The sequence below is a fragment of the Hippocampus guttulatus genome, chromosome 7 (genome assembly GCF_054856545.1).
Source record: "Hippocampus guttulatus isolate MCC_2025c chromosome 7, RoL_Hgut_1.0, whole genome shotgun sequence".
NCBI classification, from domain to species: Eukaryota; Metazoa; Chordata; class Actinopteri; order Syngnathiformes; family Syngnathidae; genus Hippocampus; species Hippocampus guttulatus.
The window spans coordinates 18,425,001-18,435,919 of record NC_141267.1 but is presented as its reverse complement, the minus strand read 5'-3'; the positions used below and the strand labels follow the sequence as shown (position 1 = coordinate 18,435,919).

Sequence of the window (10,919 nt, the reverse complement as noted above, 5' to 3'; positions counted from 1 at the left end):
AAAAAAGAGGATCTTGTTTTTTATTCTCAAAAAATAATGTTTGCCAATCTGGAATGTAGTAACTGGTAGGCGCTTTGTGATTTGAAGGTAAGATGATTAACACATGACACATTTGACAGCAACGAGTTAAGAGACTTGTGGTGCAATGTAACATAACTTCTATTTCATCACTTAAGACAGTCTAAGGACCTGATATGACCTCCGACCGCAGAAAATCAGTGTCTGGCGGCCTTTGAAATTTTGTCGTAAACTTCAGGGAAAGCATCCTTGCAGCCGAGCTCCTGTCTCAATTTGTGATAGAGCTGCCCGTCGAACATGTCCCAAAACTCGGTGCGGTCCATGTAGACGTCCGCGTACAGCATCTGGAAGCTGCAAAGTCAAAGCAGAAGAATTACAGGCACGTGACAAAATGTGTGTCATTTTATTTTTACAGGTCAAATTTACAGCCAAGTATTTTTAATTGTGTTTGCGCATGATGTATGTGTAGCCCGTCTGAGCGTTTTCCCGCATTTCAAAAATTCAGTTTTTCGTATTGACTTTACATGTCGTGACGCAAATTCCAACGGTGCCACGTGAGGAAAAAAAAAACAACTTAAAATTGCATCGCTAGAGCCATGCAGTGTCAATTATCTAAAAATATGACAGGCGTACCCGTGGACGTCTCGGACGAATTTCTCCAGCCGCCTTGTCGACGCCGTCGCTTCAAAGAGTTTGACTTTGGGCTGGCCATATGCGCCGATGTCCACATAGAGCTCCTCCTCTTCGCCTTTGGGGTGGACCATGCCCCTTCCGGGTGGCAGGAGAAATGGACAAAGCCAGAGAGGATAAACCTGAAAAAAACATTTTGGAAGGTCCGTGACAACCTGAGGGATACAGGCTATAAAGCATGTCACAATGACATTATTCAAAACAAGTTTTGAAACCCCCCCCCCCTTTTTTTCTGGTATTTGATTTTTCTACTACCTAAAAAGCTTTTTTTCTGGATATTTTTTATTTCCACTGAATTAATGAATCCATGCCTTCTTCTAGCATTTCCATGCCAGCAACTATGAAGTGGGCAGGTGAGATTCTTTTGGACAAAAATAGCACCCTTGTGGCATCTATAGGCAATTATAATAATATATATAATTATAATATTATAAACCTTTTGGGGTGGATCCATTAATTGCTCATTTTTGCTGTTATCATTAATTTAACGTTTTTTTTAAATGTTCACAAATGTCACATAAAATGAAGCATAAAACTGCATGGCTGAGTTGTTCCCAAAATATTTTGTCCATCTTCAGCTTTCACGGCTTTTGGAAAAAGGTCTTTTGGCTCCCAGGAAAAATAGCGCTTGGAAGGACATTATACATTACTGCTTTATTATTTTACATCTTTGGAAATGTTTAGTATAACAGATGGGATTGCCTTCTACCGAGCTCATAGTGGGAATTAAAGTTACACCCCCCCCCCCCAAAAAATAAATCGATAAAATGGATGACTGGCCTAGCACCAAGGTCCGTGTATACATTGCATCCCTTACCTCGACGTCCTGGTGAAAGCGTGCGATGGCGGCCTCCAGGTGCTTCATGGGCACCAGCATGTCCTGGACCACGTGGTGCTGCTCGTACAGACGGCGGATGGTTTCTCCTTGCGTGAGTTTCAGCAGGGAGATCTTGGGGGGCACCATCCACCCGAAGAGCCAGCGGAACGCCGGGTGGTTGCCGAAGGGAATGATATCCTGGTGGGGAGACAGTTGCGACCATTTTAGCCCATGGCTCAACTTTTGGGAACAAAGGTCAGAACTTTGAGACACTTACCATTTAATAATAAACAATATCAGATTTATTCTACATAACTGGGCTTGATGGATTAATGGTATTTCCAATCCAATTCCAATTTCAATCGCCGCACATAAAAATCCAAATACCGTATTTTCCACACTAAAAGGCGCACTGGATTATGAGGCGCACCTTCAATGAATGAATATTTTGTCATTTTTTTCATATATTGGACGCACCGGCTCATAAAACGCAATCTACAATGCAACCACTAGATGGAGCTATGCTCAAGGGCCCGAAGGCTCTCAGAAGTGTTTGTTATTGTGTATTCACAAACCAAATTCGAGAATTTATTTTGTGATTTCCATCGCTTGATTTTCTGTTTTTCCAATTTTCGTAGTTTCATTGAAGTAATCGTTCATTTACGTTTTTCGGAGGCGGTCATGAACACACGGGAAGTAGAGAAGACATGGAGACAGACAAAGACGTACCTGTATTTGTTGAGACTGTGAAAACCATGAATAAAGTGTGCCCACCACGATTGTGAGCACCACTAGCTGCATGCCAACTACACGGACATGAAAAGACGTGAGGGGAAGGTTTCGATGAATCCCAGCAGATAAATGTCGAGATTTAGCCGAGTCAGCCCGCCCGCGACATGCCTTTCAAACCCGGCAGACGGCGTCCGTCGAGGCCAGCAGATGGCCACGCGTCAGAGCAGCCCGATGCATAATTAAACACGCCATTAAGTAATGGCGTGGTGTTTAATTATGCAGCAGACCACGCGCACAAACTAATGGGCTAGTGGGCCGCACGAGTACCAAAGAAGAGGCGGCCATGAACAGCTGGAAATGAAGGATGACGAGGCAATAAATATCTGGGTGTGTATGCGTGTGTGTGTGTACTTGGCAGGGATGAACAATTAAACAAATTCAGATTGACATTGCAATTTCGGATGCAGCTGTCAAATGGGGAAGACTGCAATTTTGAAAAAAAAAAAAAACGGAATTCCGGTTTTTGAAAAAAATAGTCACATATTAAATCGAAATATTGAGGGCTGAAAAAAAAAAAAAACCCTCATTCAATGATTTTTGAAAATCATTCGACCCTCGTACCTGCAGTTCCCAGAAGATGCTGCGTGTGTGTCTGTGGTAGTAGTGTCTGAGCGGGATGTACTCCACTCCGCGCTTGCCGCCCGTCAGGTAGCCCTCCACGTGTTTGAAGAACCACGGTTTGAAGTGCAGGCCGATTCTGTTGATCTGAAGGTCAAACCAAACATGTCATGGTGACAAAGGGTATCGTCACATTCTTTATTTGGTGTTATTGGTCATGATCACAAACACATTCTTGATTCGGTTTTAAGGTCCAAGTGTAGACATGAAAAAAAATAAATAAATGACATCACAGGTCCACTGTATTTTTTTGCCAATTTATATTTGGGCCACGAAACTCAGGAAAAGACATTTTCATCCCGATTGATTTCTCACCGGCCTTCCTCTCCTACCTTGTCAGGCTCGGCGTGCTCGCTCATGCTGCCCGTCATGATGACGGCAGAGTCCAGCGCGAACTGGATGCCCTCCACGAAAGTGTTGCTCTTGTCCCGGGACGCCTCGGCGAAGCGGCGGCAGATGTTGTCCAGACCTCGCACCGGCTCGTAGTGCAGCTTCACCCACGGCTTGGCGGCCACAATTTTGATCTCGGCTGCCACAAGGAAGCCCAGAGTGCCGCAGGACCACGGCACGGCGTGGTAGAGGTCCGAGTTCTCGTCCTGGTGTTCGAAACAATATTTAACAGTTAAATTATTTTTTTTTTTAAAAAAGGGAATGAAAGATAGGGGTCGAGGTGAGGCTGTCGCTGGAAGGATTCCGCATCTACTGAGCTGGACAATTCCCGAGGAGAACCTGCAGCACTTCATTTCATGAAGTGGACTCTCGTGTTGTTTAAAGGAACATTGTTCAGCATTCGGGCACGGCGCCAGGATTTTTTTTTCTCTGCTGGGGCTCGGGAGGGGCTTGACCGATATCTGGGGGGAGGGGGCTGAGAAAATGATTGATTTTCATCGCTTCACTTACTTTCCAAAGTTCTTTTTTTTTTGGAGTAAATACATGATGCACAGTTCGATATCAAACCAGTTTTATCTGGATTTGACCTATTGCGCAAGTAAATGAAAGCAAGTACAGTCAAACCTCGGTTTTCGAAACGTCTCTGTTCGCGATCAAATCGGTTTTCGACCAAAATTTGAGTTTTTTTTATGCCTCGGATGACGACCGAAATTCAGTTCTCAAACAAACTGAGCGCACTTGAATGCACCACTTGACTCCTCTCGCCTTCCTTAGACGAGGAAGTGACGCTTCCTCGTGTAGCATTCCATTATTGAGCAGACGTGTTCGAAAAATATATATATATTTTTTAAATAGAGCGTGGTTTCGTTTTTCGAACAGCCTTCTGGAACGCATTATGGTCGAAAACCGAGGTATGACTGTAAATAAAAAAACTCGCCCTGGGGGTTCCTTGCCAGGATGGTGAAGGATGTTGTTGATTTTTGTAAACCGTGGGCCAGTGAAGCCCTCTGAGACTGTTTTGTGACAAAGGGCCACATCAACAAAACTGACGAGCACAAATTACGCTTTATGATCACGTTTTCCTCCGCGTGTCTTACCTCACTGCAGCGCACAAAGCTGCCGTCAGCCAGCACCAGCTCGTAGGCCACGCAGATGTGCTGGAAGAGGCCGTGAATGTGAGAGGACGACTCGATGCCGGTGCCCATCACTAAACCACCTGAGACAAGACGAGAGGGAGGTTGAGAACGTGGCGTGATTTAATTTCTGGCAGCAAAACAACAGATGCCGCCCGCCGTGGACGCGCGCGCGGACGTCAGGGTAAACGAATGCACGGCGGCCTGATGGGAAAACATTAGGCCGCGTTGATGTGCAGTTTATGGCATCAGGAAATCCATTATGAAACCCGATCCCCGGGCGCCTCCAACTCGGCAACCATTTCCGCCCTGGGTTTTATCTGTTCAGCTCCAGCGTCGCTCCTCTAATAGTATTAAGGACGAGGCCAAACAGGAAGCAGTGATGGATGGAGGACTGAAGCGCCCAACCGTCATCACACCCCCTCCTAGTCTGTGATGATCCCCCCCCCCCCCCCCCCCCCCCCGAGACACGAATGCGACGCACCCACGGTGAGGTCATCCAGCTCGGGGAGCACAGGCAGAGTCCAGCCGATGGAGCTGAGGAGTGCCGTCACCTGACCCATGTTGGCCAGGGGCTCCACCCGCACCACCTGAACACCAAATAAACACGAGCACAAACTTCATCGTGTGTGACGTCACTTCCTTAAATTTTGTGAGATTTTAGCTCAGTGGGTATCTAAACGACACCTACAGTGTGTTCAAATGCGAGGTTTTTGTGACATTAAAAAAATGAAAGAAATTGTAACCTGTAACCGATAAATCTCGAGCAAAAAAATATTTTCAAGAAGGGACATAAAAATAGCTTCTCTACCTTCAACCTTCTGAGAGAAAGCAAAAACATATTGCACATCAGAAAAAGCCAACCGCAACAATGAAAGATTTTTTAGAATCGAATTTCAAAGATCATTTTATGTGTCGCTAAATGTATTTTTGATGCTGATTTTTACTTTTTTTTTTTTGGAAGCACTTCTGACCAATAAAAGCTTGCGCAATACAGATCTTACCACGCGTTGTCGTTTTTAGGAATAATGAATGAATGAAATCATAAGAAATTAACAATTTTAAGTTAAACAATGAGTATTCACTTATTACACTTGTCGATTAATTTGATAATCCATTAGCTGTTGATTCATCAATTAATTCTGACATCTCAATTTAAAATGGTGGCAGACGTGCAGACTCCCATTTGAGACGAGTCTACCGAACCCACCTACCTACTTGGGAATGACCCCCGACCCCTCCCAAAAAAATTATCCAACATGACTGGAATTTGCAAACAAACTCCTTCAATCCTCTTAAGGATCATCTTGTGGCCGTGTGTTCTCCCCCACCTGCTTTTGGGTGTCCACCTCCAGGATGTCCATCATATTGATGGGGATGTTCCTGTGGGTCTTCTTATACTTGCCCACCCGCAGGGACACTGAAAGCCAGCCGGGTCGGCCCGTGCACATGAAGCCCTTGCAGCCCTCCTCCCGCCACTTGCGCACCTGGAAACAGATCAGAGTACCTGAGGTTTGGTCAAGTACTTTTTCCACTTGGTCGGCAGTTGAAAATGCCTGTGTACGGTTTGACCTTATTTTTTTTTGCCCCTTTCTTCACAAATGCCCAGTTTGAAATCTGGGCCTAGTCAATTGTACTCATCCAGACGCCATTTAATCATATTAAACAGAGTTTAGGGATAGTGTGTGCGTAAGTCATAAAATAAAATGTACTCATATCCAGAACAATGCCCATCACATTCATAATTGGTCAGTAACAAATCTAATTTAAAAAACAATATTTTGCTGAGTTTCATTTGCTAGATACTGCATTTTTATTTCTCATTGCTTTGCTTTTTCATCGTGTACTTCTACCTCATGCACTGAGTCGCAAGCTAACAGCCATTCAACGTGATCAGTGGTCACCGACAGCCGACACTTACCTTCATATATACATTCATATCTAAAAGCAAAAAAATCACTCAATTGTGCACCTCTTTGTATTATGAGTGAGTGTACAAGATTGCTATATGTGTGCATTTTATTTCATGCATGCTTTAAATATGCAGTTAATATAAATAACTTGTGGCAGAGTATCAAGTTGTCTAAGAATACTCCATCCATGTGAAAATGTCAGAAAAATGATAGATATCAGAATTTTCTCTTTGTGGGTGGCCAGAGAATGCTCAAGGGTGGGCTTGGCCCCCTGAGCCAAAAGGTAGCTCCGCCCCTGGTGGTCCGTTCAATATTTTTTAAAATATAATTTTTGTGTAAAATAACTTTCTTCATATTAAACAAGTCATAAATATTCAGACCGAATTGCTTTAAATATCCCCATGGCATTTATGCACAAGGTTGGGTGTTCAGAGTTTATCTAGGCGAGGACCAATTCCGACTTCGTCTTCTGCGCATGCGCCAGGTTTGCTTACCTGTCTCTGGATCTCACACACACGCTGTTTGTGCAGTTTCGGCGCAGAGCACATCTTGAAGATGATCCAGGCTCGTACGTAGAAGTACACATCGAAAATGACGGACAGAGGCAGCAGAAACAAGCACACGAACATCCAACGCTGGTGAACGAGCACGTAGTCGACACCTTTCACTTGGATCCACAGAAGGAGCAAAAGAAGCGCCAAAAAAACGAGGCCGAGCACCGTCTCCATCGTGCACGCACACGGGGCAGGAAACGCGCCGTTTGATACATCAAGTTAATCTTATCACACAAAAGTTCAGACTTTCCACGGAGATTGGTTTGTTAATGTGCCAAATAATGGCAACGGTCACCCTACCTCAGTGATAGGTCGCTGGACTCGAAGCCACGACTACTAGAAGACCCTCATTGGGGTATTCCGCTATAAAGGCGGGATGAAGCGAAAATGCCTCACTGGGATTGGTCAAACACCCGAGCGTGGGCAATTATTTTTGGCAGTCTCGCCGGGCTTCGACCAATGGCAGCGCAAGAAATCGGTCACACCATCCACCCTCAGTTTGTCTGTGTGTCCCAATAAAACCGGTTTCTTGTGTGTATTTTCAATCGTGGAATGTACGTACTGAACGTAAATTCAAGAATTAATATAAATGTTTTTGGGGGTGTTATTATTGTACTACATTTTAATAGCATCCCTTTTTTATTCATATGATGATTCTCCTCTATGTGATAAATATATTGGACACTACAACGTTTTTATGCGTATGATATACAGTATACGATTAATTTTGTGAATATTAACATACGTACAGGTATATTTTTACCGTATTCTTAGCTCTCACTACACTCAATGTTTGGTACTAGAATAATATCATTTTAATGTATTTTACTGTTTCTTAAGTTTCCATGTGCAATATACCTATTATATACATGCATCATATGCATGTATACAATGTACATATTGGATACAGGCCTACTGTATTACAATTAATCAATACACTGTTAATACTACACCTTTACACTCATAGTGAAAATGCTACTCTAGCATAATTCAACATCATTTGATATTACTTAACTTACCAACATGCAACATCTGTTTTTAATTTTTGTAATTGCTTATCTATCAATCTATCCACGACGTAAATTCCAAGTACAGTACCATACTTATCAAGTTAAAGCAATCCTAAAATGTCCCTTATGTTGTCATTATCTAGTGAGCATATAGACGAACAATGTAAAGGTACTCATAAAATCTCTTTACAATTGAACACATTCATTAAAAGCACATTTTTTAAAAATCGGTGGAATCTGTGAATAAATCTGATTCACATATGCGACCACTTTTTTAATAGACTTTGTGAACACCCTGTATGTATTGTTTGTGGCCATCATCATGTTATTGGAATTGTTACCACACATGCTCTTGTTTCTGTAATTGATGTCACACGCAGAAACACAGTTTCCATGTCATCATTTTCCTGAATACACACACACACACACACACACACGTACACTAAAGTGGTACGCTTCAGACACATTAGACAGAGGAGGGTGGGGCGCCAGTAAAGATTTCTTAATGGGCTCTTTGGTCTTCTTGTCCATCTGCTGCGATGACAAACGCGCAGCTTGTCCACATCAGCCCGCTCTGCAAACAAGTCCTCCATTTCACATCAAAAAGCTCACTTCGAGCACCTTTCCCAAACCTGGAGCTTCACCTCTTCTTCCACTTTCCACTCACGAGGATGAAAAAGTGAGAGGGTTTTATTTTTCTGGATTTCTTGAAGGAATACGTGGATGTCTGATCACCTTCCAAGCACATGGGGAGCCCCATCCCATCCGGACCCGAGTGACACCGTTCGTTCGGCCTCTGCGCTGACCTCACAGTCGGGAGGATGCCGTCCCTGCACCACGGTGCCATTTTCATCGGCGCCTTCCTCATCGTGACGGGCGGCTCCACCGCCTTCCTGGCCTCGTCACAGAGCCGCTTGCAGCCCTTCTCCCTGTGCTGCGTGGTGCTGGGGGTGGTCATGCTCATCCTGGGGCTCTTCTGGGCCATGAACAGCAAGAGCACCTCCAACTACAACCAGCAGGAGTTTGACCCCGACTGCCCTCACTACCCTTACAATGAATACGCCGGCTACAGCAGCCATGCCCTCTTTGCGCATGACGGCAATCGCTTCCCAGAGTCCCAGTCGGTGTTTCTGCCAGGGTGAGTTTGGAAAACGATTTTTTTTTTTAACATTAAGGAAGTGGCTTTAGTTGAAGCAATAGTGTCAAATTCAAGGCCCGTGGGCAAGATTAAGCGCTTTGTTACAGCTGCCGCTGTTGTGAAAGCGCTATATAAATCAGCATGTATTGTATTGTATTGTAAGATTTGGCCATTCACGCCATTATATGCGGCCCACGAATTTTTGCCGTTAATAATCTTTGACTTCTGTTCTGAACAAAAGATTTTGTGCTCAGGCCAAGACAAAAGTGTAGCCGTGGTGCAATCTTGTGGTATCTTGGCGCCAAGGAACTATCTTGAAGTGCTTCGAGTACAGCGGTTAAAAGGAGAACACAAATGTAATAGTACCGGTAGAATAATGCATTTTTCAAACAGTACAACGTTAAAATGTTTCTGGATCAATTTACATGGTGTGGGACTGTTAGTTCGAAGGGGGGACAACACAAAATACTGTATTTGGAGTAAAAACCAAGAATGTGTTGGTTTCATCGTATCTGTTTATGAAATGTGTACTGCCTGATCAGGTCAGTGTCTGTAAGGTGGCCAACTTTGCCATTTTGGCCCAGGGCCATCGGGCCACTGTTAATGTTGGACCCTGGCTGGAACCGCTATTACCTGACTTTGATACACCCTGGCCAGGCAATGTCAGGGCACATATGGAGGAACTTTGATTTAATGGACCTGGATTTAGCAGCTTTCGGATTTAACGGACAGAAATGAGTCCACTCACTGGTTGTCACAGTCTGTTAGTTGCTCTTATTAACCGAACCCTGTGGCGCGATCAGCAGACAGAGACTGGTCCACGCATTTCCGGGTTGTGCTGCGGATATTTAGTAGACGAGAACTGTCTAACAGACATCCCTACATGGCGCATGGTAATGGAAAGCATGGCCATTCGCTCAGCACAGCTCATAAATAGCATATCGTATCATTTAAGGCTGTGGTTTGTTTGGATGCTAGTCTGATACAAGTCTCTCAAAAATGCTATACCGTACTGATCACCAAGAAAACCTGAACACCCCGAACCCCAGAACGATGAGGCACAGGAGATAACAGTGCATTTGTTCTGTTCCCATACAGGACTCTGGATTGCCAAAGACAAGGCGCTCGCAGCGAGGACTTCGATTATCCCCCCATGGAACCCGGCGGCTTCAGCCCACCGCCGCACCCCCCGCCCTGGCTGGGACCACCGCCTCCCTACGAGGTGGCCATCAAAACCACATGTAGCTCCACGCACCTGCGCCGCGCCTACTCCGACACGCACCTGGCCACCGAGCCGCTGTTCGGACGCTCCAGAGAGATCAGCTTCGAGGTTTAAAAAAAAAGAGACATCTATACATCCATTTTCGACTGCACTTACTGTATCTTCATTAGGGGTGACATCATGGGTGAGATGGAGCCTTGCCCGGATCACTTTGGGTGGAGAGAGGCAGGGACCCCCTTGGACAGTTCGCCAGTCAATCGCAGGGAGCATATAGACAAACAACTACTCCCACTCAAACCTATGCACAATTCAAGAGTCTTCGACGAACACAATTTGCATGTTTTCGGAGGCATACAGTGAATACAGAAAGTATTCCCCCAGTTCAAATGGCAGGTTATTGTAGTGTCAGAAACGACCTGGATAACTTATTTCAAAAGAGACCTGGATAACTTATTTCAAAACCTTTTCCACCATTAGGGTGACCGTCTGTATAACCTGTACAACTGAATTGATTTTTTTTCCTCCTCTTTTCAAGAAGGTAATTGACAAGTTTGCACGGACTCATAACTGGGATTTGGCATTGTTCAGAAAAAGGCAATCACATTCTAACTTGTGTCAACTCTG

General features: G+C 44.5%; 2 protein-coding genes across 2 annotated transcripts; one reads left to right on the top strand and one right to left on the bottom strand.

Moving 5' to 3' along the window:
* Positions 1–2: 2 nt before the first annotated feature.
* On the bottom strand, positions 3–7,258 carry dhcr24 (24-dehydrocholesterol reductase). Its single transcript, XM_086116212.1, has 9 exons — positions 6,866–7,258; positions 5,790–5,945; positions 4,943–5,048; positions 4,423–4,541; positions 3,268–3,531; positions 2,879–3,022; positions 1,526–1,723; positions 652–830; positions 3–369 (listed from the first exon to the last, which is right to left on the bottom strand). Exons 1-9 carry the CDS (start codon positions 7,097–7,099, stop codon positions 216–218), a joined length of 1,554 nt encoding a protein of 517 aa, XP_085972338.1. The 5' UTR covers positions 7,100–7,258; the 3' UTR covers positions 3–215.
* Positions 7,259–8,733: 1,475 nt separating this feature from the next.
* On the top strand, positions 8,734–10,557 carry LOC147202802 (uncharacterized). The gene is made up of 2 exons (XM_086116226.1): positions 8,734–9,073; positions 10,172–10,557. Exons 1-2 carry the CDS (start codon positions 8,757–8,759, stop codon positions 10,407–10,409), a joined length of 555 nt encoding a protein of 184 aa, XP_085972352.1. The 5' UTR covers positions 8,734–8,756; the 3' UTR covers positions 10,410–10,557.
* Positions 10,558–10,919: the final 362 nt, after the last annotated feature.

What these genes read in the sequence shown, in the direction of transcription:
- dhcr24 (XM_086116212.1), bottom strand. Translation starts at nt 7,099, where the DNA reads ATGGAGACGGTGCTCGGCCTCGTTTTTTTGGCGCTTCTTTTGCTCCTT. An exon ending in TGTGTGAGATCCAGAGACAG is followed by an intron (nt 5,946 to 6,865) that starts GTAAGCAAACCT and finishes ATCTGTTTCCAG; the next exon opens with GTGCGCAAGTGGCGGGAGGA. An exon ending in TTCGTCCGAGACGTCCACGG is followed by an intron (nt 370 to 651) that starts GTACGCCTGTCA and finishes TTGACTTTGCAG; the next exon opens with CTTCCAGATGCTGTACGCGG.
- LOC147202802 (XM_086116226.1), top strand. Translation starts at nt 8,757, where the DNA reads ATGCCGTCCCTGCACCACGGTGCCATTTTCATCGGCGCCTTCCTCATC. An exon ending in CAGTCGGTGTTTCTGCCAGG is followed by an intron (nt 9,074 to 10,171) that starts GTGAGTTTGGAA and finishes GTTCCCATACAG; the next exon opens with GACTCTGGATTGCCAAAGAC.